General features: G+C 51.3%; 1 protein-coding gene across 1 annotated transcript; it reads left to right on the top strand.

The window, feature by feature from the left end:
• Window positions 1-13843: 13843 nt before the first annotated feature.
• Window positions 13844-19822, top strand: LOC104384517 (transmembrane protein 45B). The gene is made up of 6 exons (XM_086627008.1): window positions 13844-13898; window positions 15907-16110; window positions 16505-16717; window positions 17727-17911; window positions 18773-18918; window positions 19705-19822. Exons 1-6 carry the CDS (start codon window positions 13844-13846, stop codon window positions 19820-19822), a joined length of 921 nt encoding a protein of 306 aa, XP_086483134.1.
• Window positions 19823-20169: the final 347 nt, after the last annotated feature.

Here is a 20169-nt window from a genome sequence, read left to right as displayed (position 1 = left end):
TGTGCCTGAACGAGAGCCACTGGTTTTGCAGAGAGGTTTCAGGAGGGACTGGTTCAGAGGTGACTCAGGATCTGTCTTTGGGGAAGGGAGGTGCGGGGCACCGCTGGGATGATCTCTCCCAGACATGATCCTTCAGGTCGGGGTTGGAGCACTCCGTGGGACAAGACGTAGAAGCAGTTTCCATAGTAGCTGAGCTGCAGCCCACTCCCCAGGCACTTTATCTTCATCTCTGATTGCATCTATTCACATGCAATCAAGAGCCGAGGGGTTTGGGATTAGATCTGCTTTGACTTTACCCTGGGCAAAACAGCAGTTGGGTGTAGAGTGTTTGTTTTGGGTGTTTGTGCCATGGCAGAGGAAGAAGAGATCACAATGTGAAGCGGCTGCAAGGTAAAGAATGTCTCAGCTTCCTGTTGTGGCTCTAGCTTTGCTAGACAAGTCATCTCTCTTGCTTCCCTGCCTTGCTGGTGACTGCTAGGAACTTAAATGCCAATAAATGGAAACACCAGGGGGGGAAAAGGTTAGAAAAATACTACTGCCAGGATTAGATCAAAATAAAATAGGAAAACCCCATTTAGAAATCTGCTGCCACTAAATAATTCATCTCTCTCCTATGGACCCCATTTTCTTGCCTTGAGCTTCAACAACTAAAGCTTTTTGGTTTGTGGAGTAGTTTGGAAAAAAAGGAGGAGGAAAAGCTGCAGAAAAATTAAGTCAAAGGCTCCAACATGTGTTCTTGGCCGATTGAATTCAAGATGAGGGTTTTAGGCTTCCCATGGGAGCTCCCTTTCACAGCTCTCCCTTAATCCTCTGGAAATCGCCTGTTCCCTACAGCTGTTGGTTCACCAGATAAACTATTTGTTCAATTATTCTTGGCCGAGATGGCTCGGGCTACCTCAAAGGCTGCCGGCTCCATCCCTCGGCCCACTTCAATCGCCTTCGGAGGAGCCCCAGCCCGTTTGAAGCCCACCATCCTCCTCACAAGACCATCTCCGCTCCTGCCCCCGCGTCCTTTTTCATCTCGCCACGACATCCCCGGGCACGGCCGACGCTGGTCCCGCGCGGCTGCAGGGGCGGGCTGGGAAGGCGGCTCCGGTGTCGGAGCGCCTGGGCGAGAAAATAATTACAAATGAAAGGGAGATTAGCAGAAGCTGTCGCGACAAATGCTGCCGAAATGGTTTCTGGAGCGCCGGCGGTCCCTTCTAACGGGAGAAGTCAGCTGCAGCTGCCGTCCCGATGGCGATGCGGAGAAACACGGGTCCCGCTGGGAGCCCGGCATGAAAGCCGAAGACCCGACAAACCACGACGCGGAGGGGGATGAGATGATGGACTGGGGCAGCTTCACGTCATATGAATGGATTGGTAATTAACACAATTTATTTTTTTTTTCCACATTTGTCCGCCCCCTCCACCTCCGTCCCCCAGGCTTGGCTTTTGCAGAAGCGTTCAAACCCATCTAATGAATGGCTCTCAGCTGCTGAAGGACACCTCTTGTCTGGCTCTGGGTTCACCTCGCAAGGGGTCTGAGCCTTTGGCCTCTCCGAGAGGGGCCTACGATTCCTAAATGGTTTCTCCTGGCTTTAGGTAAAACCTCGTTTCAGTTTGCCAAACCTTCTCCCATTTAACACTGGAACAGGTTGCCCAGAGAGGTGGTGGATGCTCCATCCCTGGAGACGTTCAAAGCCAGGTTGGATGAGGCCCTGAGCAACCTGATCTAGTTGGAGATATCCCTGTTCCTTGCAGGGGGGTTGGACTAGATGACCTTTGAAGGTCTCTTCCAGCCCTAACCATTCTATGATTTAACCAAAAGGTCAGGATAACACATCATGGTTATCCAGAGATGTCTGTTGTATAGGATGTGCGGGAAAACCGTTGAAGGTCTTTGCATGAGATTTGCAAGTTGATTATTCTTGGAAGGAGGAGCTTGGCCCATCCAGGTGGGTATATCTGATGGAGTCGAGGTGCAAGATGAATGGACCTCTGCACTGCAGGAGAAGGTGTGCTGAAACATTGCTTTCCTTAATCATACTTTCCTTAATTTGTGTGGCGGTGGAGGAGCAGACTCAGTCCTTATGTGTAACCCCTGCCTCGTGCAGGTGAGAGGTGAGTGATAAATGAGAGTTGTGAAAAGTGACAATGCCCAATTGATCAGCATGCTAATTATGGTGTTTTTTCCTCCAAAAATCAAAGTTCAGGGCTGACTAGTGCCCAGTGTTTCAGGGAAAGAGAGAGGAGTGTTATTTGGAGGAGTAAGAAGCATGCAGACAAGCGAGCCTATTATTTATTAGGTTGTTCATGTCCTGGGCTGGTTGACTCAGGGATGGCCAAGGCAGGAGGACCTCGTAGAGGACAGGAAGGTCACCGAGATGGTTATGCAGTCCCTGGAAGCCTAAATGTGGGAAGCATGCAGGCAATGTGCTTCAGTGGCTTGGGGAGAAATGATGCAAAATAAAGCGGAGAGGCTGTAAGAGTCACCCCAGCTGAGCATCCCCTCCTCACCAGGCTCAGCAATAGGTGACCATCAGGAGGGAGGACAATATGCTCACTTGTGGGCAGAGCAAGAGTACAGGCAAGAGGCCAAGATGAAGACTGCATCCTCACCTTCTCCCGGCCATCTGGCCTCATGCTAACCAAAGGGAATGACAGGTTGAGTTTTGCTTTGGGCCGGCCAGCACCAATAATGCTTTAATCATAGAAATGTAGAATGGTTTGAGTTGGAAGGGACCTCAGAGATCATCTAGTTCCAACTGCCCTGCCATGGGCAGGGACACCTTCCACTACACCAGGTTGCTCAAAGCCTCATCCAACCTGGCCTTGAACACCTCCAGGGATGGAACATGATCAGCTCTTACTTTACAGGGAGATTTAAAAGTATTGTCTTTGGGCCTGGAGCTATGGGGGAGCCTTGCCTTGACGACCAAGACATGGGCAAATCTTGGTAGTCCCAGGAGATTCTGAGATGTGTTTCTCTTTTCCTCCAGACTCAGGTTTTGCCCCGGTGAGAGGAGATACCAGCCACGTTGATGTCAGAAGTGGTGCAGGACAAGGAGAAAAGCTACAGTGAGATGCACTTCACTTCGGGCTCCTGTCTGTGCTCCTCTCTGGGGTCTGCAGCACCTGAGCAGAGGCAACGCAAAACCCCTCTGCTTTGGGGTGTCCTGAAGTCAAACAGGACACGCAACCTCGCCATGGCTGCATCCCTCTCCCAACCTCCCTCTTTTCCCCACCCCAACCCTTTACCCATCCTCCCTCCATCACCTCCGGGTCCTTTCCAGCTGCTCCCCACATCTCCCGAGCCCCAGCAATTGCTTTTGAAACAACATGTCCCAACACCATTAGCTCATCCCCGGCTGCAACTTCGAGGACAGGCTGGCGCTGAGGCATCCAGCCTGGTACTTTGAAGCACCCGCCCGTGCTCGCTGGGGACAGCTGGGCTGTGCCACAATCCCCTCGGTCCTTTGGGCTAAGCTGGGCGTTTTAAAATAGTCCTGTCTCGTCCCCCCCCTTCCCCCCCAGCCTTCCCCTACCCAACGGTGACAACTGCACAATTATTTTAGACGCTGTTCACGGACCCCGCGGCGTAACCGGAGCCCATGGGTGGTGGGGAGGAATGGGAGGTGGTGGGTGAAGGGGGCTGGTGTGCAGGGGGGCAGCCCTGAGTGGGTTTCACCCTAATTAGCAGCCCCCTCATTTCTCAGAGGGGTGGCTAAGGGTGCTGGGAGACTCATATGTGCCCGCAAAAGCTGCGGCACCAAAGAGATCAGTGGCTGAAAACAGGTGTTTTGCTGCAATCCTTATTTTTTTAAGGATGGTTTGAACCCCTTGGGATCTGTTTTAGGGCTCACCTGAAGGCGATGCTACCTCCTCGCTGGAAAAATGATGCTGCTGAGTGGGTTGGGACAGCGGGTGAGGATGGAAACTGCCCAGGGTAACACCTCGCCTCGTGCCTCAGTTTCCCCACGGATAAAACAGGGATGTGATGTTCAGTACAATCCTAGAAAAGGAGGGGAAGGGACCAGCTAAGAGCTGGTCTTCCTAAATCCAGTGCCTTTAGCAGAGGGAGGGCCGTGACAAAGTGACACAAGGAACATCTCGCCGGCAGCGCGGGGCCGGCTGGGAGCTGGGCTCCGCTAGCGGAAAGCCAACCCCAAAATGGGGATGAAGCCCCCTCTGATCCCCCAGACCTGCATCCCTGAGCATCCCGCGGTGGGACGGGAGCCTTTCCGTGAGTTCTCAGCACCACCTAGTGTTCCCAAATTTTTATGGGGTTCACTTCTGCACACTCCGAGCCACGTCTGGCCACGCTGCGTGATGGCTGGTGCCCAAGACCGGGACAGCAGCAGCAGCATCCCGCAACCCCTTGTCCCTGCATCTGCAAGGACCCTCCCCAATCGCTGCTTCTCTTGTATTTAACAGCACAAATCCCTTGCACAAGCTCTGGGGTGTGAAGGCTGCTCCCAAAAATCCCAGCACTCGCTTCCTGCAGCCCTCCCAAAGCACCCTCCTTGGTGGGCACAGATTTTTTTTATGGGGCAGGCTGAAAAGCCTCGGTGTCCAAGGTCACTTCCACGGAGCTTTGGGGGTGTGCTGGTTTGTAGCACATCTGGGCTGTATTTCTATTGCTGGAGGTTGATAAATATCAGGTTTTAAATTTGCTCTTGTCCCCGGGTATGGTTTTTGAGGAAATGGAACTTTTAGGGTTGATCAGGATGCTGGAAATGAGCAGAAATTAAAAATTTGCTCAGGAAGGAGAGTTGGAGCTGGAGTACTGGGGAGGGGGGGTGACAGCAGGCAAAAATTGGAACTGGTGATAAATATGGGTAAGAGGAAAAAATTAATATGGGTATTAACAACACTTCCTAAACTTAATCTAAGAAGTGAAGTGTTTAGTGTTAAGGTGCCAAGATGACGAGCTTGTTTTCCCTCTCTCTTTCCAGATGAAACAACCCAGCGGCTCCACTCCTGCCCGTCCCTCGCAGCTTTGCATCCCCAGTAACCTCACCAGTGCTCAGAGACGGTTCTTCCACCTCCAGATGTTGAAGATCACCGAGTCTCCAAAGAAATGCCGCTTGGTTTGATAGGTGAGATGGGTACGAAGAGGGGAGGTGGCATTCCTCCCTCTGCCACCGGGATGTGCCCTTGCTCCACTCACTGCTCAGTGGCAGCTTGAAGGAGGGAAAGAAAAGGGAAAAAAAAATTCAAACCTTTGGGAAGTTTGGGGATTTTATTAATACTGTGCGCTGTATCTCCCTTTCACTATTTTCTTCCTCTCCACTTTCATTTCCTCTGGCGTTTCTCTTACCTGACTCCACGATTTTCTTTTAAATGCTTTTCTTTTTGTTGCTTATTCACGCTTTCGCCTTGCCCAAGCACGCGGCAGTGCCAGCACCCAGCTGGGGCTGATGCAGCTCGAATCACATCGTGGCTGAGCTTTTCCTGCTTTTTTTTTAATTCCACTCCCCTCTCTCCTGCTTTTACCCAGCCGGAGTCTCAGATCTGTTCACGGTGGGGGCTGTAATAGAGACTTTTGTGGGTTTTTTCCTGCTTTCTTTGCCAAGCCCTGCCCCAAAGCGATCCCTTTTCGGAGCGGCCGTGCACGGATGCTCTTTGCTCTCTGCAGATGCACCATATCAGATTTATTCGTCTTCTTTTTCCATCTGGAAAACTCTTTCCTAGACATCTTGGCGAGGGAATGGGGTGTTTGCAAGAATCAGGGCACTTTTCGAGCGTAGTTCGGCGAGTCTCTCACCTTCTCCTTTGCTAATTCCTGCTTTTCACCTCCCCAGGGCTCTTTCCCTGGGGACCAAAGCTGCCCACGGCAGGGAGCAAATTGTGCTGATGGTACTTTGGAGGCAGCTGTGGATCTCTGCCCTGTTGCAAGGTCCTTCAGCCTTGCTGCAAAGCTGAATCGCACGTGATGGGTGAGTGCTCAGCCAACAAATGACGCTGAGATGGGATGATGCTTTGAAGGGATCTGTCCCTGGGTACCAGCAAGGCTGATGGGACAGAGCTGTTTGTTGCTGCATAAAAAATCGGAGGATGCAGGTATGCAATGTATGCAACCATTTTCCCACAGATACATGACCTTATTGAGGCCAGTTTCATGGGTGCAGGAGGGAAGTGAAGGAAAACAAAGTGTGATTGTCATGGTTGGAAATATGTTGATATCCCAGGGATGGATCACAGAAATACCTGTGTCTGGGCGGGTGTGCCAGGCAGCTCTCCAGCTTGCTTTCCAGTTTTCCTGCATCCTAAAATTGCAGGCAACCTGTGCAGCTCATCTCTGCAGAAAGCCAACCGTGTCCTGGGCTGCATCCAAAGCAGAGTAGCCAGCAGGTCAAGCGAGGGGATTCTGCCCCTCTGCTCTTGTGACACCCCCCCGCAGTGCTGCATTCAGCTCTGGGGTCCCCAACACAAGAAGGACACGGAGCTGTTGGAAGCAGGTCCAGAGGAGGCCACGAAGATGATGTGAGGGCTGGAGCACCTCTGCTATGGAGACAGGCTGAGAGAGTTGGGGCTGTTCAGCCTGGAGAAGAGAAGGCTCTGGGGAGACCTTCTAGCAGCCTTCCAGTACCTAAAGGGGCTACAGGAAAGCTGGAGAGGGGCTTTGGACAAGGGCATGTAGTGACAGGGCAAGGGGTGAGGGTTTTAAACTGAAAAAGGGGAGATTTCTATGAGATCTAAGGAAGAAATTCTTCCCTCTGAGGGTGATGAGGCACTGGAACATGTTTCCCAGAGGAGTTGTGGATGCCCCATCCCTGGCAGTGTTCAAGGCCAGGTTGGATGAGGCTTTGGGCAACCTGGTGTAGTGGAGGGTGTCCCTGCCCATGGCAGGGGGGTTGGAACTAGATGATCTTTGAGGTCCCTTCCAACCCAAACCATTCTAAGATTCTGTGATTCTATGAGGAGCAACATGGCAGGTGTCTCTCTCACACGTCCTCACTGCCAGCACACAAAAACGAGGGAGTTAATCTCTGCGGGTACCAAAGAGCAGGTCATCTTCTCGGAGGGCATCCTGAGGTGTTTCCAAGAGCAGCAAACTCCTGTTTTCCTGCTTACTCCCTGCAGATTTGTCTGTTGATGTAAAGAGACTGGCAGGCTGCTGTTTGCTGTCAGAGGCCCTATGGATATGTTTAAGGGCTGCGATCCTGTGGGGGACAGGCAGGGAGAAAACAGACATGGAGAGGTGGGACATGAGAGATGGGCAGGACGTAAAAGAGCCTTTTGAACCCTCAAAAATTCCTAGAACAGGATTTGTGATTTTTTTTTTCCAGGGCTGATTTCCTGTGAAAGCAGTAAGATGTAAAAAACCTGCTAATCAAGGTATTTTTTTGGCTGGGTGTGTGGTGCAGCGTGGTGACCAGGAGTCCCACCTTCAGTGGTAGCCCAGTGGCCAAAATCTGGACATAGGTCAGATAAGTTATAGTCTTTACATGTCATTTCAAAGCTGTTTAAGGAACTATGAGGGTTTTAAGTGGTGGCTGAGCCCCACTGAAAATATAGTTATAGATTAGAGATTACTTTTTTTAATGTGTTCTGTTGGGAAATGGTTGCTCTGGATCATGTGGAAATGAGAAGTTTTGCTGAGTTCAGATTCTGTTTAACCCTCCAGCTCAGGGATGATCTTTACTGCAATAAATACCCAGGTAAAGGTTATTTGTTTCCTCATAGTCAGATCCACCCCCCCCAAACCCCGTGGTTTCATTCTGCAAATATTTGAAGGTGCAAATTTCCTGGTAGCCAAGAAACACCAACGTGACGCAGCAGAGGCTTTGGTGGGGACGAATTTCCATTCCTGAGTCAGGTTTAGCTAAAGGTTTAGGTTTTTAGCTAAAGGTTTAGGTTTTTAGCTAAACTCAGCCTTTCGAGATGAGAGGAGCCGTGGGATTCAGGGACCAGGTCGAGCAACTCCATCACTAACAAGCATTTATGGTGCTTCAGTTGCGTTTTTGGACATTTTCTGATTTTCTTCATGAGGTTGCACAGAGACAGCAACTCCCCAGCTGAATAATTCTTCATGTTTCCATCTCATCACTTATTTTTCTCCCATTTATTTCTCAATCTCAGTTTCTGGTGGAGGGTTTTTCGGGGAGGGGTTAAATCCTCCCATGTGCCTGCAGCACCCTAATTTATTCTGATTTATTCCAGAGCTTGAGGGACGAGTATTAAAATGGCAGCAGGCTCTTAGAGTGTTCATGGAACAATTTAATGGAGGAACTGTCTAACAGAGAAAAGAAATGCCTACAGCTTGGCTTTTGCCTCTGGAAAGTTTGAATCAACCCACCTGAAAAACCACACGGGGGTTTGGGCATCCAACCCCACCACCGATAGAATCAGTGGCGAGAGGATGCCAGTGGGACGCTTCCCCCCTTCCAGCAGCACCCACGTCTCCAAGAGGTGAGAAAAGATGAATTCATGGTGAATTATTTTTACAAGAAGTCACCTCTTTAAGCAACACGGCAGGACGGGGTGAGGGAATAGATTTGATTTTAATAAATCAAAATAATTTAAAAAAAAAAAAAGGCAGGGGGTTGCCAGACAGCTCTTACAACCACGAAGTCATTTATAAAGCAAGGTGGATACGTTTAAAATATTAAAATTCAGCTTTCTCACTGCAAATTCCCCACGGCAGGTGTATTTGCTGTCGGTGATGGAAGTAACCTGCGCCGCTCCGTAAAAGCCAGTTAAACCCAGGGCTCTGGCTCTGCCAGTGCTTCCCTTACAAACAGCGATAATAACGCTTCCCTCTCTCCCCAGGGTGTCGTGGGGGTTAATTATTTAACATTTGTAAAGCACTTGCAGGGCTGGAGATGAAAGTGGAAAGTCTTATTAAGAATAAACTACATTTTATAGGAGGCCTGGTCGGAAAATTGCGTTCCGAGTTGAAATATGGGTTATGAGCGGGGATCCCCGGAGGAGCATCCATCACGCCCCGGGAAGCAACGGAAAACGAAAGGCTTTAAAGAAATTAATCTGTTCTGCAGTGGGTCATGGCAGGGGTTGTGCTGAGGGGTGCGGGGACTCGGGGTTGGGGGGTAACGCCCCAGGCAGCCCCCCTGATCCCGCACGAGGTGGGCAATGGCAGAATCTGATAGGAGGAAGTTTAATCCTTGCAATGAAAAGAAAGATTTTTTTGGGGAAAAAAAAACCTTGAGACAGCCAGTTTTTCAAGTTAGGAAGTCTCAGATGAGTTTTGGGGGAGAAAACTGCCCAATGATGTTTCTTTTTTTTTAATGGGTCCTGGGCCATCTTCCCTCTCCGGCTGGGATTTGGGTGGCTGGGGCTGGCAGGGAGGAGGCAGGTGCTGCAGGCAGGAAGGAGGCAAGTGCTGCAGGCAGGGGAGGAGCACGGCTCACCTGGGCGCAGGTGCGGCAGCAGGATCACTGGGATTACTGGGATCGCCAGGGCAGGTAAGGCTCCGTTGGCTGGGGCTGGCGTAAGGAGGGGGCTTCGTGTTGGGGAGGGGCTGAGGAAGAGGGTGGAAGGTCCCTCTGAGCTGTGGGATTCACCTCTGGTAGCTGGGAGGGGAATGGACCCCACCTGCTCACCCTTTGGGGTGGGGGGATCCCTAAATTTGGTATCTGAACCAGCCTCATCGGGAGGGAGGAGAAGGATTGGAGTGGGTGATCCCAGCCCCACTCCCCTTGGGAAAGCAAAGTAGGGGAGGACAGGGCAGGGGGCGTGGACTCTGCTCTCCTCAACCCATCGGGGTGTCCCACCACCCTGTGGGTCCCGGCGGGACGGGGGGCAGAGGAGGGTTTGGTGCTGTCCCTGCTGGGCTGGGACGCGGCAGTGGGACGTGATGGGGCAGGCGGGCAGCGACGTTTTTCCAAGGAGGAAGTTGAAAAATAAACACGGTCTGTGCGGCCCGAGAGCCGGGCAGCCTCGGGGCAAGGGGTCCCCCCCCAAATCCCCTGAGCCCCTTGCTGGGCAGCCTGCAAGAAGCCTTCTCCTGCTCCCTGCCCTGCTCCCCAGCCCAGTTAAACGCAGAAGCTCTGCCTAACAGCTACGCCGAAATCGTTGCTACGTGCAGCGAACCAGAAACTCTCTCCCCACCCTCCTCTCCTTGCAGGATTGCCTGGAAAAGTCTCTTTTAGTGCCCTGAAATGTGTAGGTCAGGAGGAAAACCAGAGTCCTGGGGACTAGTGGGCTCGAGGGACGGTGCGTCCCTGGGCAGGGCACTGCTGGGGAAGGGTTTTTCCCTTCTTCCTACCAACTTGTTGTCAAACAACTCCTAACATCTCGCTTTTGCAGCCCAGGGTGCAGTTGCCAAGGCTGGCAGAGGTCAGTGTCGGGCAGCCACAGCTATCTAAGACATTGAGGTGCCTCTCGACAGCTTGGGTGTATGTGTTTAAGCTGAATAACTGGGTGTATTTGGGGTATATTGCAACAGAAACGGTTTCTTTAGTAGCTCATCTTGAACAGTCAACCGTGTCCTGGGCTGCATCCAAAGCAGAGTAGCCAGCAGGTCAAGGGAGGGGATTCTGCCCCTCTGCTCTGCTCTCCTGAGACCCCCCTGCAGTGCTGCATTCAGCTCTGGGGTCCCCAACATCAGAAGGACATGGAGCTGTTGGAGCGGGGCCAGAGGAGGCCACGGAGATGATGTGAGGGCTGGAGCACCTCTGCTATGGAGACAGGCTGAGAGAGTTGGGGCTGTTCAGCCTGGAGAAGAGAAGGCTCCGGGGAGACCTTCCAGTACCTAAAGGGGCTACAAGAAAGCTGGAGAGGGGCTTTGGACACGGGCGTGTAGTGACAGGACACGGGGCAATGGCTTTAAACTGGAAGAGGGGAGATTTCAATGAAATCTAAGGAAGAAATTCTTCCCTCTGAGGGTGGTGAGGCACTGGCACAGGTTGGATGAGGCACTGGCACCTGGTCTTGAACACATCCTTGGCAGTGTTCAAGACCAGGTTGGATGAGGCTTTGGGCAACCTGGTGTAGTGGAAGGTGTCCCTGCCCATGGCAGGGGGTTGGAACTAGGTGATCTTTGAGGTCCCTTTCAACCCAAACCATCCTGCGATTCTGTGATTTTAGGACAAGCAATCATCTTATCTTTGGAAACTACCGATTTTTGCTGCATTGCCAGCGTCAGTAACACTGTTTTGGAGTCCTCATTTTGTGCCAGTACTTGTGAAGTAGGAGGGGTTGGTGGAGTGAGGGCTACTCTGTCATGGCACATCGCGGAGCTGGGGAGGCAGTTTGGTGCACAGACCTTGGCTCACTGAGTCCCATGGCAACCACCGCCTTCAAAAAGCACTTTAATCGCTTAGGCATCGCCCAGAGGCCAAGAAAAATGGCTTTTGAGATGGTAACTTGCATTTCCCAAACCAGATCATTTTTAAAGTCAGACCTCGCTGCCTTTGGACCACAAATAAACAAATGCAGGTCGTAAAGAGAAGCAAAAGGATGACAAAGCGCCCGCTCCGAGCCCCTGTAATTAAGATGACTTTGGCTAATTTGTTTTATTTCTCAGCTTTCTCTGCTGGGCTGTAACTCGGAGCTGCTTCTTGCTGCTTCCCCTGCTGGCGAGGCTCAGCGCAGGGGTGGGGATGGAGAGTCCAAAGCAGGGACTTGGAAAACAGAAGGCAAAAAGAGGCGATGTAAGGAGGAGGAGTAGCATATACGAATGCTCTTCATACATCCCCATAGTATAACCTCTCCATCACCAGCTTTTTGGTCTCTCTCCCCGTCCCAGTGCCTCTTCTCAGCTGGGTCCATTGTGTCTAGTAAATAGACCTGAGGTCCAGCATCTCTGATGGGAAGCTTTCATCCTGGTTTGAACTTCCATGTTGGATTTTTCCATTGTTTTCAGCTTCGCTCCGTCTATCCCGCGTGTCTATCAGCAGCCGTTGCACAAACTCCTGCAGCGCCTGATGGTCCTTCAGATATTCCCCCAGCCATTGGGCCTAATAGGTTCCAAGAATGATGATGATTTTTAACCCCTAAGGATCCTTTAGAGGCGGAAAAGTTGCTTTCCTGGTTCTGCAGATGCGGCTGGGCACGCGAGTTTCAGTAACAAGCAACGTGATTGCTCAGTGTCACCGTCCTCCAGTGCGGATGGAGGCAGAGACAGGAGAAAAAATGACAATAATGGGATGAAATGGTCCAGAGTGGGGTTTTAGTCTGACACTAATGCATTAGGGATCCAGCTCCTTGGGGAGCTAATGGAAGCACTGCCATGGTTAGAAGTGCCTCTGCAGACGAGTAAGGCAGTGCTGGTGATGGAGTGAGGCAGCGGGCAGCAGGAGAGCTTCTATTCATAGGAGATGCCTCTCCTGGCTTCTCTTGGACGTCTTCTCCAGAAACATTCTGTCCACAGAGGCACAGTTATCTCACCTCTGTGTCTTCTCCTCCAGCCACCCCATCGGTGGGCCACTGGCTTCCCTCCCACCATCCCAGGCAGAGTATTTGGGCTGTGGGGTTACGCTGTATTCGGCAGAAGATGTGGTGCACGTGGAGAGCATGCGGGGTAGGAATTGGGCTGATGGAGGATGCTTTTTTTGTCCAAAGCACCTCAGCTGCTCGCAGTCTTTAGGTCTCAGTTTGATGCTTTCCTGCAGTCTCAGATGCAGCCTGAGGAGACCCAAACCACCTCGAGAGGGCTGGAAATAGCTTCGTTGTTTCCAGATATACACCTCAGTGGCGTTCCTGAGCTCAGCCTGAGCTCAGCCTTTGTTTTTGCAAGGCAAAATATTTCTTCTCTTCACTGAGTCAGCCTTTCCCCGGGGACCATCCCTGTCACCTGCAGACACTCTGAGAGCCAGGCAGCAGGTCCCACGGGGAGCAAACCAGCTCTGGTGTGTCTGAGCCACCCGATTTGGAGAGGTCGAAGGGCAGAGTTAATTGCAGGGGTGATGGCTGCGAGCCCTTTCCCACAGCGAACTTTAAACTGTAATTTCCAACCTGGGGAAAATGGAAGTGATGCCCTGACCGAGTCATTATCGATCAACTAATAAAACCTTCACAGAAAAAAAAAAAAAAAGGGTAAAGTGAACGAGACCTTTGGAAAACTCCAAGGGCCCAAGGTTTGGCTGAAAAGAGATTATCTGTGGCTGCCAGGGTATGGGGAGAGGAGGAGGTAAAGCCTAGTCAGGCTCCTTGCCATCCTCCTCCTGCTCCAGATGTCAGCCTGGGTGGTTGGGTGCATTAGTAATAAACCAAGAAGAAACCAGCTCCTTTGGGATGTGATAAGAGCAGATGAAAGTGTAAATCATTAAGCCGGCGCGTGCACACGGCGTCGTAATAAACAGGGGGCAAAGGGCGTTAATTACCAGCCAGTGAGGACGCAGGAGGTTGGATGACGAAGAAATGGGGCAAAGTCACGCTTGGCAGGGATGCCCTGTAGTGGTGGTTGTTGCTGCCAACCCCAACATGAGCCAGACCTCCAGCTTTTTCTGTTCCCGTGTGTGGTTGATGGCTGGAAAAGTCTCACTGTGTTTGGAGCTGTAGGGATAAACAGGAGCTGTTTGCTCCGGGGCACTCACAGTTGAAAACATAATTGGTTTTGTGTTTGTTCCTTTTTTTCCCCCCTGTGCTCACCTTTTGCATGTTTTCAGAGGAGGAAGAGAAGCAGGAGAAACAGTTTTGCTCGTCACACGTCCCAGATAAGCCACCCTGCTTCCTGCTAGCGAGCGATCGGGCTGGTGCAGGTGGCAGCGACCCCAAAAATGATCCCTGTTGCCCTGCAGAGCTCACCCCAGCACACGTGAGCACTGGTGGACGTGCCAGCCAGCCAGGTTACATATATTCCATTTAAGTGACCTCCAAGTTTCCCCACTTTGCTCCATCAGTGTATCCTTTGGGTCATCCCATTCTGACGGCATCCATCTCCTGTGGAGATGCGATGGGATGCTCTGCCCACCAAGAAAACACAGGTTTTTCAGCCATCTCCCTGGCTCAGGGATGCTGCTCACGTGATTGCAGGGATACAGGTGGATGCTCTGATTCCCTGGTTGGCTCTTTCAAAGGACTAAAGCCTCTTCAGCACTGTACTAACCCACTGGGCTGTGCTGGCATTGCTGGTAAACAGCGTCTGGCTTTGATTTTGGGTTTAATCACCCAATGCACCCACTGCCAATAAATCTCTCCTTTTAAGTCATGAAATAAGGCAGAGCCTTCGCTGCCTGCAAAGCTGCTGGCCCAGACCATCGAAAACAATATTCCCACACGCAGCTTTTCCACCCTCGGATTAAACCCCCTCCTAAATTTCTTTGCATGAAACCCACCACGGCAACTCGTAGGTGTTTGGGGAAGGCAGGACCGTGGGACCAGGCTGGTGCAAGCTGCAAGTAAATCAGCTCTGTGCACGTAGCTGCACGCGCCGGGGAGGTGTTTGCACGAGGAGGCAATGTTTGCTTACCTGGAGGTGTTGGATTAGCTGGTTTGGTTAAACCAGTCTGAATCGAAGCTGCAGGGCTGAGCTAACCCAACGGATTTTCCAGCCCTGGGGCAGCTGCTTCTGGGAGATGGTATCTGCACCCAGCTGAGCTCCGGGGACATGGACTTTATGGGGCAAAACAAGGAGTTCCTGGGACAAACCGACCTGAAATCAGATATTTATAAAGCCAAAGAAAGCACTGTCCTCTCTCAAAGGCTGGCAGCAGCAAGCCACGCTCAACCTCACGCCCAACCTTTCCGCAGAAGGCAGGCAGCAGCAGAAAAAGGGCATTTTTGGGTTTATATTTCCAGTGAGCAGGAACTAAAGCCCAAAATGCAGCTGGGGAAGGTGGTTTAAGCATAACGGGGTCGTGGGCGATGGGATGGGGAGGTCAGGTCCAGCGCCAACCTCCACGGCCCCTTGCTATGTGGATGGATGGCACCCACGCCGGTTTGTGCCCGGCGTTAAGCGCGGAGAGGAGCGTTACTAAAGGGAGGAGGACGGCCTGGGTGCCAGCAGCACAGCCTTTGCTATCAATTAAAAAAATCCTAATTGACCAGCCTGACACAACCGCCCCGCCGTCGGGCCAAGGCAGGCACCCCAACCATATGCTCGAGCCCACATCAAAGAGCTAATCGCTTCTCCACCTAATTAAGGAAACCAGCAAACGGCAAACAGGAGCTGGCTGGGGTTTAATTGCTGTAATTCTCCTAGGAAACGGGTCCCCCGGCTCTCCTCCTAACCGTGTGCGCGTGTGCTCCGGCACGGAGGCTTGAGCAGCTCGGCTGGGATCTCCGGGCTCCGTGCGGTGCAAATCCCGGCTTAGTGATGCTCCGGAGAGAGAACGGGTGGGAGGAGGCAAATGATGCAGGGAGTGAGTTGGTTTCTTTGCCCAGAACCAAAACTTTTTGTTTCCAGCAGCTTTGGGGGTATTTTTGAAGCTATATTTTTAACAAAACACTTCGGCTTTGCAAAATAGATGTTGGGTGGGGATTTTTTTCATCTTGCATGGGCTGAAAAAATTCCAGGAGTTTAAAACTTTTTTGGACATAGCATACCACTTCTGTGGCTGTTGGAGGAGCTCAAGAAACCCACTTGATGTTTACCCCTAGACCTTACTCTTTTCCCTGTCTATTTTCTCTCCTGCTTGGTCCTGAAAAACCCACCTTGCCCTGGTCCGCAGCAGCAGAAGAGTAGGAAAAGCAAGAGCTACTGCTGGGAGGGATCCCAGGGGATGCAAAGTTCAGGCTGGGATGTGTCAGAGATTGTAGCAGATACGGGGCCTCTGCTAAACCAGTCTGGGCTCTGGCTTTTTTGGGTATTTCCTAATCTAGGGGCAAGGACCTCAGAGAGGTCCCTGATGTTCTCACCTCTTAGCGTCAGAGGGTTTCCCAGTGCTCCTTCCTATTCCCATGTGCCTGGCCAAGCCATTTCCAGTCCTTCCTGAAAAGAAAATCCTTTTTTGTTTTCCAGCATATGCCAAATAACTATCGTAAGTTGTATAATGACATTGCTTTTCTTTGCCTTGTAGTCGGAGGACATTGCCAGGATGGCAAACTTCAAAGGTCATGCACTTCCAGGCAGTTTTTTCCTCTTCTTCGGGCTCTGGTGGTCTCTGAAATACCCACTGCTGTATCTCAGCCAGAAACTAAATAAGAAATCCCACAGAACGTGGTTTTTCCAGCGCGTGGATGCCATTGAAGGAGGAATCAAAATCGTCTTTGCTCTAATAGGTAAGGGTTGTATTTTTGAACACTGCCAGGGATGGGGCAGCGACAACTTCTCTGGGCAACCTGTGTCGGTGCTTCCCCACCCTCATTGTGAAAAATTTCTTCCTTAGATCTAGTCGAAATCTCCCCTCTTTCAGTTTAAAGCCATTGCCCTGTGTCCTGTCACTACACACCCTTGTCAAAAGTCATCTTGTCTTAATCTCTAATAGAGTTTGGTGTGAAAAGACCAAGTCTTGTACGCCTTCCCAAACCTGAGCTTACATTAATGTAGGCCTGATGTTTATATCCAGTCCTTTCTCCCTACCACAAAACCATCAGCTGTTGATTCAGAACAGTAGCATCAACCATCATTGCATAGAAACCATCAGAAATGGCGTGATCTTACATGTCCGTGCAGGGATGTTGGCAGAGCAGTTCGTCCCGGACGGTCCACATTTGTACCTCTACAGCGGGGAGAACCGCGACTGGGTGAAGCTGATGAACTGGCAGCACACCACCATGTACCTCTTCTACGGCCTCTCCGGCGTGGTGGATGTCTTCACCTGCATCTCCCAGGTGGTGCCGCAGGGGCTGGACCGCCTCATGATGTCCATCGCTGTGTTCGTTGAAGGTCAGCAGAAGGTGGTGCTTAATTCGGGGAGGGATGTTGGAGGGGGAGTCAGAGAGGGACCAAAATTTGCCAGACTGAGATATTGCTCTGAATGCCCTGGAAGATAGGACACGTTGTAGGTGATGTATTATTGAAGGACGGTCTGCAGCAGGATGGGAAATACAGGCATCCATAGGTCCTGGCTTTGCCTGGTTTGGGATTTCTGGGGTGACAGCAGTACAAAGCAGCGGGCTGAGTTTCCTCATTATGATAAATGGCTGGTGGATGCTGCATTTATCTTACATCTACGGAGCTGTTCGCGTGCCCCGCGTTCCCCCCCGAGAGCCATTAATTGCACTGCAGGCATCGTCATCCTCATCTGCTTGCGTCGCACGTGGCAAATTCAAGTGACTTATTCCACCTTCAGCACATCATGAATATCATTTTGTCTTCAGGCTGTCCTGGAAGTCGCGAGCCAGGATTTCAGACCCCTCTTGGGTCATGCAGGGAAAAGGCACTAAGAAATGAAGGTCTTGCTTATACAGAAAACCCCTTAAGGAAGGCACAGCTCCTGTTATTTTCCCTTCCCCAATCCCAATGGTTCTTGAAGCAGCAGCAGGGGCATCTCAACAGGTACCGTTTGATATGTAAGAAAGGGAAATATATAATTTCCAGTGCCCGAGAAAACGGTGAAGCTTAGCAACAGAAAAGCAGGACACAGCAACATGGCCATGAGGGGTGGGTGACCTGAAGAGGTGATGGCACCAACACGAGAAGAAAATCACCCTTCTATTGTCCTCTGCTTTAGTCCCCATCTTGCTCAGATCCTCCCTCCCCGATGCTCGGCATCTCATCCCTCCAGGATGGTGGGATGCCAGGAGACCTGGAGGGATGGTGCTATGTGAAGTCCTTTGTTTTCGCAGTGACCTGTCTCAATCCACCAACCGGGCGGGTGATTTACTCTATCAGGGCTCTGTGGTCATGAGTGGTGGTGTTAGTGCTACTCTAAGCGCGGGACATCTTTTGGCAGGTTGTCTCTTTTATTACCACGTCCTTCACCGCCCCATGTTGGATCAGCATATCCACTCCCTGCTGCTCATCGCCGTCTTTTCGGGGGCCTGCAGCATCATGCTGGAGGTCTTCCTCCGTGACAACATTGTCCTGGAGATGTTCAGAGCCGGTGTCACCATCGTCCAAGGAACGTGGTTCTGGCAGGTGAGTTCTGCCTTTTCTCGCAGAGCAGAGATGGGAGAGGTGGGAGAGGGAGGGGAGAAGAGGAAAAGATGCCGTACGTCACGTATCAATCGTGTGTCTCTGAAGGATAATTATGCCGGGCTCGCTTCATAAATAGATCATAACCCAGAATGAAAATTTACTTATCGCAGGTCATCTCTGATGGCTGCTCCTGCTGAAATAGCTGTTTGGCTTGGCTTGTTGCTTCTCCGGGGGGAGCCGAAAAAGCGAGCGCTTGCAGTGAGCAAGCAACGTTTTGCAGTAGCTAACGACCAAGTACTAATTGCTTAATGTGTCTAATGCACCCTGCAGCACTCCCTCTGGTTTAGTGGAAAGATGCAAAGCCCACCAAGCAATAAAATGGCTGAGTAAAAACACGGCCAGCTCCTAGCTTTGGCAGTAGTTGGAGAAGCAAAGAGATGAGATGGAGATAACCGCTCCCAAAACTAGGCTGTCCAAAAGAAACGTGAGTTCCTCTCCTCTTTCTCAGCCCCAGGTCTGCTGCGCTGACTCAAACGGTTTATTCCGAGATTAAATCTGGGCTGAGCTTGTGAAATACTAAATTTGGAGTTTTTAAAGGATGGCTAGGAGCCTGCAATGCAGAGGGACGGTTGTGTTTGGATATCGTACAGAAAAAGAGAGACTGCAGGCGCAGACTTGCTTGGTGTGGTTGGACTTCAAGGAGGCCAGCACTGTCCCAGCAAAAACCACCGTCCTGGTCAAGGCTCATGTTCCTCGGTCGCTACTTGGATCATGGCAATAACTGAGATGGATAGAGAGGTGCTGGAGGGCTTCAGTACACTGATTTCCCCCCCAAAGTAATAAATTGCTTGTTCCACCCAGATCGGAGTCGTGCTGTTCCGGCCGTGGGGAGGTACGATGTGGGACGAGGAGGACCACAGCAACATCATGTTTCTCACCATGTGCTTCTTCTGGCACTGGGCAGCCGCGGTGGCCATCCTGGCTATAAACTACACTCTCGCTTACTGGTACGGCTGGGGCATGAACTTGGGCAGGAGCAGGGTGGGCAGGCGGGGATGGGGACATCTGGAGCGAGACGCAGAAGTACTCCAGCCGATCCTGGAGTGCAAAGTCACAGCTGAATAAGCAGCCCCTGACTGCCACGAGTTTCAGGGCACGGTGACAAACGTGCGTGTTATTTGTTGAGTGCACAGAATGCAAAAGAGTGTCAGCAAGAGGCACGGGCATTAAACGCGGAGAAGTCAAATATCCGAGCCCCCGAAGCCGCTCCTGGAACTCACACTGCTTTTTTTCCCTCTGCACCGGGTGCTGGAAGTCAAACTTTAATTTGATTGAGAAATCAAAGCATCACCAGGACCGCCTGACCCTTCGTCCCCTCTCCTGCAAGGATTTTGAAGCGGTTGACAGTATATAGGATATAGAGAGGAATAACAGCAGTGTGTTATCGTGAAGACATTGCCGGTCCTCGGCGTGGCTTTTCCAAGGGGGCTGGAAGGGGACGTTATCCCACTTTCAGGGATGCTTCTGCAGCCTAGGAACCTCTTAGGGACGCTGCATGGCTGGCTGAGACATGGGCTACAGAAGGGATAGTCCAACCCATGCAAGCAAATAGACTTTATACGAAATAAAAAAAAAACCCAAACATCAAAAAAACATTATTTTAAGACCTTTATAATAATTTCTCCCCCTCTATGCATTCATTACAAGGGCACTTGGCTCCCCTGAGCAGTCTGGTGAGTGGCACTGATTTTGGGGGGTTTTGCTAACGGCGATTTATCGCTTGTGTGTTGCAGCTGCATCCAGAGGTGCCGGAGAGGCAGCGGAGAGCCCTACATCGGTCTCATAGTCCGGCAGAAAAAGAGTGGCACGAGCTCCCGAGCCGCCTTCTTAAATGGATCTGATGAAGAGTGAAGAGGGGGCAACCTCCTCCTCCAAATATGTGAAGAATCTGTTTTCTAGAAGCAAAAAAGAAAAATCAAATCTAATTAAATATCTATGCTTCGGAAGAGCAAAGAGAGGTGCCACCGTTGTGCTGCTGGGAAGCACGTTGAGAGGTACCTGCTCTCCATCCGTGCCCGAATATCACCAGCTCTGAAACGAGCACTGTTTGCAACAAAATGAAGTGCAAAAACTCAGCGTGATGAGCTGAATTTTGTCCTGTGGGTTCCCACAGGTGTTTCCGTAGCAATGGAGGGCATCTGTTGGCCAGTTGACTTCTCCAAGCATCTGGAGGCTTAGACCTGCCATGACTGAAGTCA

Source organism: Tauraco erythrolophus, chromosome 26, assembly GCF_009769465.1.
Source record: "Tauraco erythrolophus isolate bTauEry1 chromosome 26, bTauEry1.pri, whole genome shotgun sequence".
NCBI lineage: Eukaryota > Metazoa > Chordata > Aves > Musophagiformes > Musophagidae > Tauraco > Tauraco erythrolophus.
Note: the sequence above shows the minus strand (reverse complement) of the source record. Positions and strands in the feature narration are given on the sequence as shown.

Coding starts and splice junctions, on each gene's coding strand:
- LOC104384517 (XM_086627008.1), top strand. CDS start 13,844: ATGGGATGCTCTGCCCACCAAGAAAACACAGGTTTTTCAGCCATCTCC. Junction 13,899..15,906: donor TTCAGCCATCTCCCTGGCTC/AGGGATGCTGCT, acceptor TCTTTGCCTTGT/AGTCGGAGGACATTGCCAGG. Junction 18,919..19,704: donor AACTACACTCTCGCTTACTG/GTACGGCTGGGG, acceptor TGTGTGTTGCAG/CTGCATCCAGAGGTGCCGGA.